This window comes from Lichenostomus cassidix, chromosome 3 (genome assembly GCF_008360975.1).
Source record: "Lichenostomus cassidix isolate B80296 chromosome 3, HeHo_3.0, whole genome shotgun sequence".
Taxonomy (NCBI): domain Eukaryota; kingdom Metazoa; phylum Chordata; class Aves; order Passeriformes; family Meliphagidae; genus Lichenostomus; species Lichenostomus cassidix.
The window spans coordinates 74615505-74630612 of NC_139483.1; the positions used below are offsets into that span (position 1 = coordinate 74615505).

The window sequence follows — 15108 nt, forward strand, 5'->3', positions numbered from 1 at the left end:
CACCTTTTTTTTTAAATTTCTTCTCTCAGAGGTTTTGTTACCAAATCTGAGGATTGTAGTCCATTTAGCTTGAGTATTTTTGTTCACTTGTATTGTATCTCTTTTCTGTTTTTCTTTGCAGAAGATCTAACACAGCTGGACAAGATACAACACAGGATGTGCATCCTATAGAATACAATGAATTATTAGGGAACACTATAAATAAGCAGAGGAAAAGGAAAAAAATCAAATTCATTTAAAAAGATTTAAAAATTTTCATCAATTCCACAAAGAAATAATGTGTGAGAAGCACAAAAACCCACCCCCAACACTAATAGACACTCTCAATGTATACGGAAGATTTTGGTGTAACAGTGAATACATCCATGACTGTTTTAACAAAGCAGTACATACAATCTGTCATCTTTAGCTTAATTTATGATTATCAGGAAGACAGGGTATTTAAAATTAGTTGGTCAGAAAGAGGAATATACACTTCTTTTGTTTTTAAATCTCTTATTTAGTTTCTTTATACACTCACTCATGTACACCCATATCCTTTGTGTAAGTAATATATTTATGCAACTTTAAGAATTCTTGTATATTGACAGATCCAATACACATATCAAACACATACAATATTACATTGTATAAAATAGTACAGTATAACCTGTACTACCTGTACTAAATGCAGGTAATGATGAAAATAAGTATCTGGCCTAATACTATATGCAGGACAGGAATATATCTCATTACCATTTAAGCCTTTCTCCTGTAAATTTGCCCATTTAGCAGGTTTCTGCATTGTTGTAAACAGTCATTCAAAGTCTCAATTCTTTTTTTTTGGGGGGTACATTCGGTAGGTTAAAAATTGTCATTTTGCCATAGTGATGTAATAAAATGCTAGCTTTTCATGCTAGGAAATTGTGGAGGACTAACTAGGTTGAAGACTTCCTACATCTTCTTTAACCACTGTTACAATATATGCAACATGAAAACTAAGTTTACCCATGAAAATTTTCCAAGAAGTCACAAAATACCTGCATGTATTAGAAACAAAACAGCCTTTTTAAAAGAAGCTAAACCTACGCACTGCTCTGTTCATTTCCCCTTTCTGAGTACACATGCTTGAGGATGGGAATGACAGACGACAGAGCATGAGAAAATCAAGAGTCTGTACTATGCCTACACTTATCATGGTATCCAAAGTATCAACAGAGCATTCTGAATGAAACACAAAAACTGTCATCTTCTAAGCCATATTAATTATTCAGCAAGTGAAAGAAATACAGCGCATTTTTGAGCCTCTCTCTACACCTTGTTCTTGTAAGTAACAAGGAGCCCATAGGGAAAGTGCTCAAAAGCCCCGAGTAAGGTTGCTGTTTATCCGCCAGTACTGAGCATTGTATTATTGTTGTTATTATTAATTCTAATTTTGCCTTATGTACCTAAAGGTTCCATAAATAAACCTCCCCCAATTTAAATTCCCATTTATGGCATAACATTTTCTATATCAGGATCCGCATCTGCGCAAGGCTTCTTTCAGATTCTCGCATAATCTTGCCACCGAATTGCAATTACACCCCCTGCTCTTCGCTGCCTTCGCCTGCTTCCGAGACGATAGTCACTTATTGTGTTTACATCGCAATCTCTCCCCTCCGAAAGGACACGACGATGCACTTTTAGCGGAGCAGTACAAACCCCGGTCCGTGCCGCTCGGCATCGGCCGCGGGAGGTTACCCGGGACAGAGGTGGAGGCAGGGGCCGAGCAGGGGTGCGCAGGGGGCGCGGAGCGGGGAGCGCAGCCGGGGCTGTCTCCTCCCGCCGCGGGGGCTGCGCGGCCCGGGAGAGGAGCGCTCCCGCCGAGCCGCCGTGCCCCGCGCTCCTCTCCGCAGCCTCCTTCGGGGAGCGGTAAGTTTCTGTGTCCGTCCCGCAGTTGTTGCACTCGTTGAAGGAGCGAGGGGTGGGTTTGGAGAAAGGAAAGCGGAGCTGTGGGGGCATGATTGATCCCCGGGAAAAGCTCTCCCCGTCCGCAGGGCGAGCGCTGCCAAGAGAGATTTGGCAAGTTCCTCTCTCCCTCGGGTTTCACTTTTTTTTTCTCCCTCCCCCTCCTATTTAAATTGTCTCATTGTTAGCGGATTACACGCGCTTCGGGTTACACCCGGCGAGGGCAGGGGGGAAGCAGCCGCTCCTTCTTCTCCCCAAATAATACCTATATTGCCATTAACCTGTTCTTCATATTCGGGGCAAACCGGAGACGCGGGGCGGAAAACAAGAATGCAACAGAGGGAAGGGATCCCAAGTGATGTCAGCCCCGAGGAATTTGACTTTTGTCGCAGGGCTATCTCGGGCATCATCCCGCAGCTTCTGCCGAAGTTTCCTTTCGGTGGCAGCAACCCAGGTGCGCGCTCAGCCCGGCCACGGGCGGGCACCGCGCGGGGGCAGCGCCGGGAACCGCCGGCGGCAGCTCGGCTTCGGGCTAGGGCCGAACCCTGGCCGGGACCCCTCTCTCTCGCCACCCCGGCGGCTGCGGTACGGGGAGAGCACACGGAACCCCGGGGGGCGGACGGACGGACGTCCGCTCGCTCGCAGGACGATGCAGGCGTGCGGGACAGCGCCGGGAGCCGCTCGGGCTCGGCTCGCCGCTCGCCGCTCGACCCCTCCGTCCCGGCGCTGCGCCCCGCGCGCAGCCCGCGGCTCCCCGGCACCGGCGGACACCCGACACCGGGCCGCGCTCATTGGCCGGCACCGCCAGCCCCGCCTCCCCGACCGCGACCACTCAGGCGCCTGCTCGGCCCGCCAGCCGCCGAGAGCCGCTGATGATTGGGCGTCGATGGCTGTCAGTCACGTTGAGGGACGGGCCGCTCCGCCGCCGCGGCCCCGCCCCCCCGCCCTCATTGATATTATCGGCGCGCGGCGCGGGCGGCCGGGCTGCAGTCGGGGCTGGCGGGCGGCCGGCCCGGTGCGGGAGCCGGGCAGCGGCGCGGAGGCGGCGAAAGAGAAAGGCAGCCTGGAGCGAAGGAGCGCCGAGCCACAGACTAGCACAGCAAATTCTCCACCGTCCTCTAGCACCCACCAAGCGGCGGCAGTGGCAGTGTCTAGAAATAGAGAGCTAGAAATATAAAATCACCCCGCTCCTGCACCATGGCTTTCCAAAGTAGGCTCCCTTCTTGGATTATTTTGTGCTCCGTCTGGCTGTTCCGCTTTGCACACACGGGGGAGGCACAGGCTGCAAAAGAAGGTAAGGTGATGCGGAAAACAAAACTTTGGGCTTATTTATTGCTTTTACCCACGAAGTCTGTGTGGTAGCTTAGCAGGGGACCTTACTGCCCCTGCCAGCTGCTTGTCAGCCCCCCTCTTAGGAAGAAAAAAAAGACTTTTTAGTTGAGGTTGGAGGGAGGAGAAAAAGCAAGACATTCACTGGGGGGTGGTGTGTGTGTGTGTATGTGTGAGAGACCGGGACAACTGCCTTTGCTCCCAGGAATGAGGTTTGCGAGGCATTCGCACGTGATGAGGAATGGGGCTGGGAAGCCCCCTGCCCGGGGATCAGTGAGCGGAGCCTCGCTCCCCCCTGCCAGCTCTCATCCTCCCTGGGAGGTGCAGGGAGGACGGGTTACCTCGCTGCGCCCTGGGCAGGGGTTGAGGGCCGAGTTTTAGGGCTCGGGACGTTTTGTGGGAGGCAAGGCGCGGCTCGGGGCTGGGGCTGCGGGGCGCTCCCCGCCGCTCCCCACCGGGGGCCTGCAGCGCTCCGGCCCAGCGGGGCCGGGCACGGATCGCGGGAAGGAGCATCGGGGTGCAGTTTTGCACTTCCCGGCTATGCAGGCTGGACATGTATTTAGAGGGTACATACGGCCTGGCGTCGTGTGCCTGCAACGTGTGTGCTCTCCCCCGGCACCGCTAGAGAAAGGTTTAGGGATGGGTGTTTTACACCATCTGTGTATCACAAGGGGGCTTCCCGGTTCCCATCAGTCCAATACTGGGATCTGTGTAAGGCGAGCCCCGCACATTTGTTTCCCCCGCGCACGGAGACAAACCAGGCAGTTTTGTATCAGAGACTGATGGAGGTGCTTAAAATCAATTCACTAAGCCCATCTGGGAATCTCTTTTTTCACGCTGAGAAAATCCGAAATGATTTAAAGGAGCGCCCTGCTCGCGCTTGACAGCCGAAGGCGAAGGTCCGTCTCCATCTTCGGGGGGGGATGACACACACGACATGACAGGGAAGGGGGACTCAGGGTATTTTCGGTGCCTCCGCATATGTATGCGTTTGGGGTTCCCCCTGTCTCCCCCCTCAGCTGGATGCGTCAGTATTTTTCATCAAACCTCTGGCATGCAGTAAAATATCATTTAGAGCTTAAAGAAATGCCTCAATTAAAATGTCCTCTGCCCTTAAAAGACGAAGTCGATGGCGAGGTTAGAGAGGGAAAGAGGAGGAAGCCCTTCAGTTGCAGCATTTCGAAAGTTTATTTGGAGGGGCTGTAAAGCACAGAGACCCTCTCACGGGGAGCGTAGCCGTGGGGTGGGGAGCAGAGAAGGGCCGGGCAGTCGGGCAGGGAGGCAGGCGGGGAGGGTGCGGACTGCCTGTCCCGCTCTGCCCTGCGGATTGCTCCGTGATCGGGGCTACACCGGTGCTTCCCGGCGGTAGCCTATCCCGCGTTTTTCTGTGTCATACGTGCGTGGGTGGTTATATATGCATCTGTACCTATGAGTGTGCGTGTATAAGGTCTGTATGTTCGGGGAAAATCATCTAGCCGAAAGAGGGTCAGGAGGGGGCGAGCGGCAGACAGGGATTGATAGCGGCTACCTTCTGCAAGCGCAGAAAACTCCCGCGGAAGAAAGAGCGAGTTAAAAACCAAGTAACTTTGCAGCTTCACCGCCGGCCCCGCCGAAGGGCCGGTGGCGGCAGCAGCCCCGCATGCTTTCCAACCCATCCCCGCTGGGTACGGAAGAAGGATGGGAGGGGTAAAAGGCTGAAAAGTTTTCCGAGTTTCCTTTCTGTAGCTCGATACAAGCCGCGGTGAGATGCTGGAGAGGAACAGGGCAGGGTCCGCCTGTCTCTAAGCGAGGGAGGGACCGCGTTGCCTGCAGAGCCCTCTGCCAGCCCCCGGGACCCTCGGGGCGAGCGCGGACATACGGAGCTGGCTGGCCCATCGCTCCGTGGCTACGAGAGCTCGGGGCTCCGTTCTGGGGCCGCTGTCCCGGGCGCTTCCTCCCCAAACCGCGGCTGTCGGGGGTGTGGCGGGGGCGGCCGCGGGACCGGCGATCCGCTGCGGCTCGGCCGCCAAGCACCGCTCTTCGCGCGGGGGCGCGGCCGCCTGCGCGCAGCTCCGCGTAGCGCCCGGGGCGCGACTGTGGCTCCCCGCGGAGGCGAGAGGCCGCTGCTCCCCGCCTGCGCGGAGCCCATTCCCCGCGCTTTGCCGCGCCCCCGCGCTTCGCCCGCCGCCTCTCCGCCTCCTTTCTGTCTCCGTCGCTCCGCGAAGTGCGGCCCGCAGCTCCCCCGCGGAGGGACCGCTCTGGGAGCGCAGGAGGCTGCGACCCAGTGCGCTCCGAGCGCAGGAGGCTGCAGACCCCCCGCGGCTGGCGGCGCGGTGCGCGGGGTGCGGCGCCATCCCTCCGCATCACTTCCCCGCGCTGCTGAACGAGCCGTGACGGCCACAGGGCTCCCCGGGCTGGGAGCAGGGCAGCAGCCGCGGGCTTGGAGAGCTCTTCCGCGGTAACTTTGGATGCCACAAGGAACGCCGCGCGTTCTTTGCAAGGGGTGTTTGCAGATCGGGGGCTTTTGTGTGTTGGGGCTTTTTTTGTTTGTGGGTTTTCTTTTTGTTTGTTTTGTTTTGTTTGCTTGTTATCTCTTCTTTCTCTGATGTGCTCACCCATGTCTACGTGATGGAGAATTAGTGCCAAATAAAGTATAATGAATTGCAGCCATAGTGTGTTGTTCTGGGACTGAAATGGTTAAATTTTTGGTGGTACCTTTTTTTTTCAGGACCATTATAAATGTTCTTGTTTAACAAGCCGCCACATACACCACCTGCTTTTCTATAGAAAGTGTTACAAAGTAAAGCCCCTTGAATCCAAGCTTAATGACATAAGCAGGTAATCTTTCTAGAGGGAGACTATCAAACTTCCTTAATGAGTAGTTCCACTTCATTACTGAAATACAGGCCTGGAAGCTACCGGTTTTGTTCAGCTAACATTCCATATATTACTGTATGAAATAACTTTTTTAGTCATCTTATCTTTTTAGTAATTCACTGAAGTTTTGTTTTAAATTCTGCTTGGAGAAAGGGCCAAAGCCAGAATTAAATCTGTTTCAGTAGACCTGACAAAAGTTGCTTCAAGTTACAGCCTTAAGTCACACATCTAAGTATTTTAGACACTACATAAATGGTATAAAGTTATATCTTTAGCTATAAAGCTATTTATATGGACTAGGTTCCAATTAGGAATGCTGCTAAAGAGATGGTTTATTAGGCTGTGATTAACCACTTTTGGAGCTGAGGTTACGTTCAGCTGAAAATAATGCTGGTGCTGCTAGAACGGATGTCTTTCTGTATATAAATGTCACCATGACATGAAGATTTAAGGAAACTATTACCATTAAGTGAATTAGTCTGATTTTCTGTATGCGAGGTGTGAGGTAATTGCAGAGTCTTTTATTTTCTATATTTTTGGTTGTCATTTATTTGCAGAATTACTGTTTTATCACCAAAGGGAAGTATTTTTCACTTTGACGCTCAAAAAAGATCATTGCTTTTTCAGGGCAACTCTCAGCAAGGTATATACTAGTCCTGTCTAAATAAATCAGTTTGGAAATGTGTTGAAATGTTTGTGCGTCTGTGTGCTTTAAGCTGATTGTAATAACCAGCATATGGAAAATGTCCTTATGAAAAAGGAGAGGGAGGGAGCATGCATCTTAATGACTGATTAGTAGCACTTTAGAGCACTAAAAAACTCCTCACTTTGTTTTAAGCAATGAAATTGTAAAGATTTATGTATATCTGATTAATGTGAATGGTACATAATAATTTGTCTATTTACAAATAAATGCATAGTCGTGGTTGCAAACAAGTTTTAAATAATACAAAGAAGAAATATTAAGCCATATAAAAATTATATCCTATCACTTTTTAAAATTTATATTTTGTTTTTTAGTTTTATATCCTTTCTTGTTATATTTAACAATCTGTGGAATTTGACTTTTTTCCCCTTTTTTTTTTTTTTAGTAATATTGCTGGACTCTAAAGCACAACAGACAGAGTTGGAATGGATTTCCTCTCCTCCCAATGGGGTAAGTACTGCAGGCAAAACTTAAGTTCCTAAAGATGAGTAGTTATTTTACCAAAGCAGTTGAAAGACTTGCTTTAAACTAGTTCCCCCTCATATTTCTCTCAGTAATCATACCAAGTGTTTATAGCTTCTTCATTTTTAGAATGAAACCTCAGGTTACACTATACAAATGTAAAAGCTAATTAAAAGCAAGTGGCTGTTTGAAAACTTTTGATACGTTTATGTTTTGTAGTATATTCCTTTGTGCTGTACAGCGGATTACACTGTATGTTTGTAACACAGTATTTTAAATCGTTTTTTTCTTCCTTTAGAAACAACAGATCTGCTTCTGTGTGAAAACTTCCTAAAAATATGTTTCTCATTTTCTGTAGAAAGGGTGATCATAAATTTGTTTATGATGTTTTCTTTGTAATTGAATAGCACAGATTGAAGTGCTCTAAAATAAAAACATTTATATTGCAGATGTGTTTGAAATGACATTCCAAACTTGAAACATCCCCAAGTCTTGAGGAGCTTGATATCTGGAACTAGGCACGAATTATGTGGTTAAGACCACCTCCAGCTTGCATACAAATTAATCTCATGACACTCTATGAAATGTACCATTGTAAAATACATCATTATAAAAAGAGATGTTTAGAAACGTCAGTGTTATTGTCTTTATATATGTGAAGTTGAGAAATGCTGCTTTCAGTCTGAATTAAAAGTATTACAGAACCTCTTCATTCTCAACCCTTGAGGAAGAACATTTTCAGAAAGATATAATGGATGTATTGTCCTACCTTAACTCAGTCCTACATGAACTCAGTCTGACAAATCATAAATTGAATGGACAGTTCTTGCTCATGGAAACAGTCTTGCTGAATCTATTGCGATGCCTTGCACGAACAAGAACTTGGGGGATCAGTCCCTTAATCTTCAGTGCATTAAGAAATCTGGAGCCAGAAGAGCGTGAAGTGTGAGTAGGGATATAAAAGTGTAACAAATCCTTTAAATTAGAAGAATGAAAATGTGAAAGTGTCTTTCTTTAAAAGCAAGATTGTAGTATCAATACAAGCATAAACTGGAAACTAATCTAAGGACTTCAGAGAGAGTGTAATGTGGGCTCAATGTGTATGATGGCTAAAAACCTCAGCATTAGAGTTTTGCACTGATTGAAGCCTTTACTAGAGGTGTTTGAAAGATTAGCTCGGTGGCAGTAATATAACTGCCAAGCTAACCTGTAGATAATGAAAAACATGTCAACACATGTTACATATGTCAGCATATTGGAAGATGAAAGTAGAGTCAAATTCAACAAATAGTAAAAGGCGGATTTCAGAGGTAGAAGCCAATTTCAATCACGAATTAAAAGTGAATCAAAACTAATGGCTAGATTTGTGTGTGTAAGTGTTCAGAAAAAGTTGCCTGTAAATTAAGATAAAAGTACCATTTTAATATGATTTTGAAAATAAAGGTTTTTCTAATTTCAATTACTGAATTATTTACTATGGAGTAAGGACTTCATGGGAATAACCACAGAAATTTTTGAGAGAAACTACTGCATCATCACAGTACAGAATATATCAGTCAGATACTTCTTAAATGCCTCATTCAACTGCAGATGCTACATTTAACACTGTTAAGATAACTAAACTTAAAATATCATAAGTTGAAACCAGTAGAACAGGGCATATTCAAATGGAATTGTATGTATATCACCATATTTTGCAGTAGGACAAAGAAAAGAGGAGTTTTCATTCTGTGAAATTGATCACTATAAGAAGACTTCAATGAATTGTGACCTCAGCTGCCATAGGTGAAACCATCTTGAAGTACTGATACATTTTTTTTTCCTTGCAGAGTGCTCTGATTATGTAATTGCAAAATAAATCATATTTCATTAATCTTTCGGCTTTGGGAAAATATGGAAAATAGTTCCAGTGCTTAATGCTAGGGGTCACAAAAAGTAGTGTTTCTTGTGTGAATTTTGTTCTTTGTATTGTTTTCCTTGACTGTAACATAATCTCTTTATTGTTAGCTAGTCTCATTTAGTCGGATTTTGACTGAGAAAACTCATTTGTGTTGTATTATGAAGCATAGGTTGATTCTGTAAAATGTATTTTGTCTATTTTATTGTTTGTTGGTTTGTTTCAGTTTTTTAGGGTTTTTTGAGGGGGAATGGTAATTTGTTTTGGTGGAGCAGACCACATTAAAACCCAGGGAGCCAGATTCTGTTGTGTGGTGCATGATAGTTACTTTCATGTCAAAGATACAATACACTGTCTTACTGAATATCTTATTGTGGAGTCTGGCTTGGTGTCTTAAGGGAAGAGTGCTTACACAAGATGCAAAATAAAAAATACCCAAACCAGCTCAAAGAAACCCCAAAGGAAATAGCACTACCTGATAAGAAATGGAGAATATGAAAATCAGCAAAATTTTAGGCTTTATGCCTTTTTTGTCATCTTGATGGATTTTTTTTTTTTAATGGGGAGATACTTTTTTATTATTGTGGTGTAGCCAAAACCCTCTTAGTCCAGGGCCCCTTTTTTCCCTTTTTCTTTTTTTTTTTTTTTCTAGCTCTTATGGAGGTGAGAAAAAATTACTCATTCAGCTCTAATAAATCTTTTATGAAGATGGACTTTCTTTTGTTCAGAGGTTAATACAGTTCCATATGCAATCATTTCAGTTAACTCCATGAGCATTTAATAAATCTATTTCAATCATTTAATACCATATGCATATATAATACCATATATATCTCATCAATATTAACTGTAGGTCCTTGAAATGTGCTTTGATATTTACAGCTTCTGTGCATTTCAGCAGCTGTGATATATTTTCTGGTGATAACTTCCAGCATCAATTCAGCCGCATCTGCTTTTTCCTGAAACAGACAACAACATTAAAATGGTCTCATTTGCTGTCAAATAGGCTTGCAGAGCAATATATGCTGTGTGGCTCCTGGTCTGGGAAACCAATACCTTCCATGCTTGGTTGCCGGTGTGAGGAATGTCAGTGGATGCTCTATCCTGCAGAGGTGCCGACTATATGAGTCCCACAAAGCACTTAAGCATGTGCTTACCATTAAGCTCATAAGTACAGTCACTGATCTTAAGCATGAGCTTAAGTGCATTATTGACACAGGGCCAGAGGGCTAAGTGCCATCCAGAGAAGCCATGGTTGGCTGTATCCTGGGGTGACGATAGCTCACCTCCCTCCTCTAATTTATTACAGCTGCAGTTTCTGCAGGCAATGAAATGTTACAAGAAATGTGAAAAAAGGTGAGAGACAAGCATTGTTTTGGTTACACCGGGGCAGATCTGCCTTGTTGATTTCAGTGGAAGGTTTGCCATTGCTGGAGATGCAAATTCCCACGTTACCAAAGGCTGTTAAAGACTCTGGGATTGTTAAAGGCTTACCAGCTCATTACATAGTTAGTACCCTAAAGAGGAAACATCAACAAAACTCAGGGTTTGAACCAGTGAACTTTCAGTCATATGGGTTGTTTTTAATTCTGTATGTAGTCTCACGGTTCATATGAACTCCCAGCTAAATGAAGTTTGCCCCTTCTAACCTGGGTGCAGCCACTGGAGAAAATGTGAGGTGAGGAGGAGCTGCCACTAACCTTTCAGTTTTTAAATAAAATAAAATTTGCACTGAATGAAAAGGAGACAACCAAAATGTTGTCTTGCTTTCAGATTTTTAATTCTGTCCATTTTCTCTTTTATTCTCTCTATGCTGTTTTGATCACATGGGGTGAGAATCACCTGACTCATGAGTTTCAGGACCTTATCCCATACTTTCTATACAAGTGCAAGTTTCATTGAAAGTTTTACGTGCACAAGTTTTATGTACTCTAATGCTAAGCAATTTCAGTTTCCAAGACTTCACTGATTGTAGATTTCTTTGGAAGAGAAACTGCCTCCCTCCTTTTGCTCTTTGCTTACTCAAAACCATTGTGAACTTAAAGAAATGTGTGTGAGCTCAGTGTGAAATCAGAACCTGCTCTGCTAAATGGCCTTTTCTGAAACTGCCCCTTCGCAACTGTGCCCATGATGTGACAGTGATTTTTAGAAGTTGTATGTGGGAAAGACATGGAGGGAGAGAGAGCCTACTGCTGCATTAATAGATGCTTTTTCCCTTTAGGTGCTTAAGAGTATTTTTAACGATAACCTACTGTTAAAAAGAAGGGAGACATGAGTTGTGTGAAGCTTTTTAAAATACACAGTAGTTACGTCTGGTGTCATACTTCTTGTTTATTACTAACTGTTTGTTATCCTTTTAGTGGGAAGAAATTAGTGGACTGGATGAAAACTACACTCCTATACGAACATACCAGGTATGCCAGGTGATGGAATCAAACCAAAACAACTGGCTTCGGACTAACTGGATTGCAAAAAGCAATGCACAAAGGATTTTTGTAGAACTGAAATTCACTCTGAGGGATTGTAACAGTCTTCCTGGAGTTCTGGGGACTTGTAAAGAAACTTTTAACTTGTATTATTATGAAACAGACTACGACACTGGCAGGAATATCCGAGAAAACCAATATGTAAAAATAGACACTATTGCAGCAGATGAAAGTTTTACCCAGGGTGATCTTGGGGAGAGAAAAATGAAACTTAACACAGAGGTGAGAGAAATTGGACCTTTGTCCAAAAAAGGATTCTATCTTGCATTTCAGGATGTAGGGGCCTGCATTGCTTTGGTCTCTGTCAAAGTCTACTACAAGAAGTGCTGGTCCATCATTGAGAACTTAGCTATTTTTCCTGACACAGTGACTGGCTCAGAGTTTTCCTCTTTAGTTGAAGTGCGAGGAACTTGTGTCAGCAGTGCGGAGGAGGAGGCGGAGAACTCGCCGAAGATGCACTGTAGCGCAGAGGGAGAATGGTTAGTGCCTATTGGAAAATGTATCTGCAAAGCAGGATACCAGCAGAAAGGAGACACGTGTGAACGTAAGTAAATGCATGACTTGCTGTGAATTATAGGTCATGTTCTACCAGATTCTCTTTTTTTTTTTTTCTTTTTTTTTTTTTTAAGACAAATGTGTCATCAGTCTGCTTTTAAAGTTCTCAGATCCTCAATCTATAAAGTTTAATCTAAATCACTGGTTAATCTAAAACAGTGAGCCTGTCTAATTATGAAAATTGGTGATTGTATAATGCCTTTTTAAATTTAAAGAAAAGGGTTGAAGTTTTAAGAAGTATAAAGGTAGGTTCAGGGCTAACATTTTAGACTGTTTAAGGTGTTTTTTCTTGTACCTCTTGGTAAGGCTGAGTAAGTCATACCTATTGCAGAACATTGTATCAATAATGTCAGGCATGAGTAGGTAAGCAGTTTGTTCTTTCACGTGATCAGTGACAGAATTGTAAGGAAACTAAAATGTATGTAGTAAACAGAATGGGGTGTGGTTAGTAATTGAAAGAACACACAAAATCAGAACTGAGTTAGATATTTGTGTCCAGTGTGTAAAAATTCAAACACAAGATAGATATTTCAAACAGAATATAAAATTTTCAAAATGATGTATGATTTCCCGTGTCTAAGTTTTTTTTTTGCGTAAAACTACCTCTAAACTTTTGGCTTGCAGTCAGATCATTGTGATTATTTTAAAATACTGGCAGGTCAGAGACTACTGAGTTGTACTTCCTAATTCAGATAAATTCAGTTAACCATGTTCTTAGAATTATGTTTACTCTTAGCATTGATGTCACTGGGGCTACAGGCATAAGACATTCCTGTGCTTAGCATAAGAAAGAATATTTTATTGTCTTTGCTTCCACTAAAAGCAAGAGAACATGCAGTTTGTTTGAAGACAGGTATTTTCATGTACATTTAATACAAGGTTTATTTTTTTATCACAAGATAACACAAGGAGCTATGTATCACCATATGTTTATTGCAAGATAGGCAGACATTTATTGATGAGAAATATTTTAAGTGAAAAACTGGAAATAAAAAAACCCTACCAATTTGTGAAGAGGAGAAATGTACATAATGTCAAAAACAAAACTAGCAGCACTCACTGACTCTGAGGTGCCTGTGTGAGGACTTCAAAATCTGTAGAGGATTAGGGATACCCTAAAACAAGGTAAATGAGTCTCTTTATTAATGGCTTTTCCTCATGAAAAAATAGTTCAGCTTTTGACGTGTTTTTATGAGGAAATTCAGTAGAAGGTGAAGTGAGTGGAGTTGATCTGAGGTCTTTGTAGCTCCACACAAATCTTTCATTGTTCTGTTGGGAAGGGATGAAGGCTTATACACTGCAGAGGGTGATCTCATTAGGAGTAATTGTAATGTGAAAAACTGCCCCGACAAAACCGTTCAGTAGACTGTATTAGAGGTCTGTTAAAAATATTATGTGCTGTGTCCCATAGAAGTCTGTATTGAGGTCTTAATTTTTTTTTTTTCTGAGTGAATGATTTTTTCCGTTTTAGTTAACTTGCTCTTGATTACAGACCTAGTTATAATTGATGTAATTAATATACTAATTTTATTTGACTTTCAATAAGGGAGAGAAAATATAAAAAAAAAAGCCCAATGTATGTTAGGAACAGGGTGGGGGACATGAGCTGGGTGAGCATGGCAAGGATGGATAGAGAAGAAATTGATGTTTGGTAACTGGAATTCAAGTAACCTGTTTATTAAACAGCCTTCTTAATTTCCAACCATGCTGATGTTGACAAAAGAATTAAATGATAACTTGTACTTGAGCCTGGTGGCGTGCTCATTTGCAAGAACACTTTCCACTTTTGGCTGGCTTCCAAAGCAATCGCTAGGAGAACACGCTACTCTGGAAGCAGTCCAGAGGATCATTTATGGTATTTTTCCTCCTTTCTTTCAGTGATCCTGTTAAGAGTTTTAAAACAAACTCTGGCCCCATATTGAGGCAAGCTAATGTGCTTGAGAGGGAAAAAGTGGTAGGCCGGCACTCGTCGAATGCGCGCCGAGTTGGCAGCTCCGAGTCAGAACGATCTGGGTGACTGTGGCACACACTTGTAATTGCTGTCTGTGTGTCCTGTCTGGGCTCGAGGATGTTATTAAGTATGATCAACTATGTAGTGACCAATAATACAGCTGGCACACTGATACTGTGTCTGTTTTTTGTGACAGGTATTGAGAGAAACTTATCTGAACATTGACACTAATGCAACTGGCTATCTGTTACTGTCAAGCTGTGTAACAGATCAAGTAGAAGCAAGTTGGTGTGTGCTTCCCTAACCCAGAGCTTTTATAGCCCTGTCTGAGGGCTCACTTCTGCAAATACTTTGTACCTGGCATGCTGTGTGACTTCTTTGGGACTCCTCAGGGCAGAAAGCATTGTGCTCTGTCAGGATGGGCAGGAGTCTGTGATTCTTCTCTCACACTTGCTAAAGCTCTGCTGAGTTAACTTAACACAATAGGATGTTCTTTTAAAGATACAGAATAATACCTTATCTGGCTGTGTTGTAGTAAGGGTAGAAGTAGATGGCCACATTGTGGTTCCAAATAGCTCTTCAGCCTGTAACTCAGCACAGATTTTCATTTGTTACGCTAGCTTGATTGGCTGTCTGTGATTGAATAATGTGTTCCTTTTGCATACAGCTCCTCTTCTGTTTATGAAATTTATTGAGTTCAGATACTAAAACAATTGAATTTTGATTTATACACAACTCTACACTGGATGTGTTGATCCATTTTTTTATTTTCTTTTTTAATGAATGTAAGTAACTGGTAATGCTGGGAAGGATAAGGAAGAAAATAACTGTGAGTGGTGAAACACATAACCTGGAAAATGAGTTCCCATGTGTTCCCTCTTCATTGCTTGGTCTTTCAAACTGAGTTAATCTTTTTTTTTTTTCCTTTTGGATGTATGCT

General features: G+C 43.7%; 1 protein-coding gene across 6 annotated transcripts in view; it reads left to right on the plus strand.

Moving 5' to 3' along the window:
* The first annotated feature begins 2895 nt into the window (after positions 1 to 2895).
* The window catches only part of EPHA7 (EPH receptor A7), a 162486-nt gene continuing 150273 nt past the window's right edge, over positions 2896 to 15108 (plus strand). For 5 of the 6 annotated variants that reach the window (XM_085056323.1, XM_085056327.1, XM_085056325.1 and 2 more), the window contains exons 1-3: positions 2897 to 3220; positions 7203 to 7267; positions 11537 to 12206. In XM_085056323.1, the coding sequence (XP_084912449.1) occupies positions 3124 to 3220; positions 7203 to 7267; positions 11537 to 12206 (832 nt within the window). In that variant the 5' untranslated portion in view covers positions 2897 to 3123. Of the gene's footprint in view, positions 3221 to 7202; positions 7268 to 11536; positions 12207 to 15108 lie in introns of all 6 variants that reach the window. The other variant, XM_085056324.1, reaches the window with a different exon arrangement.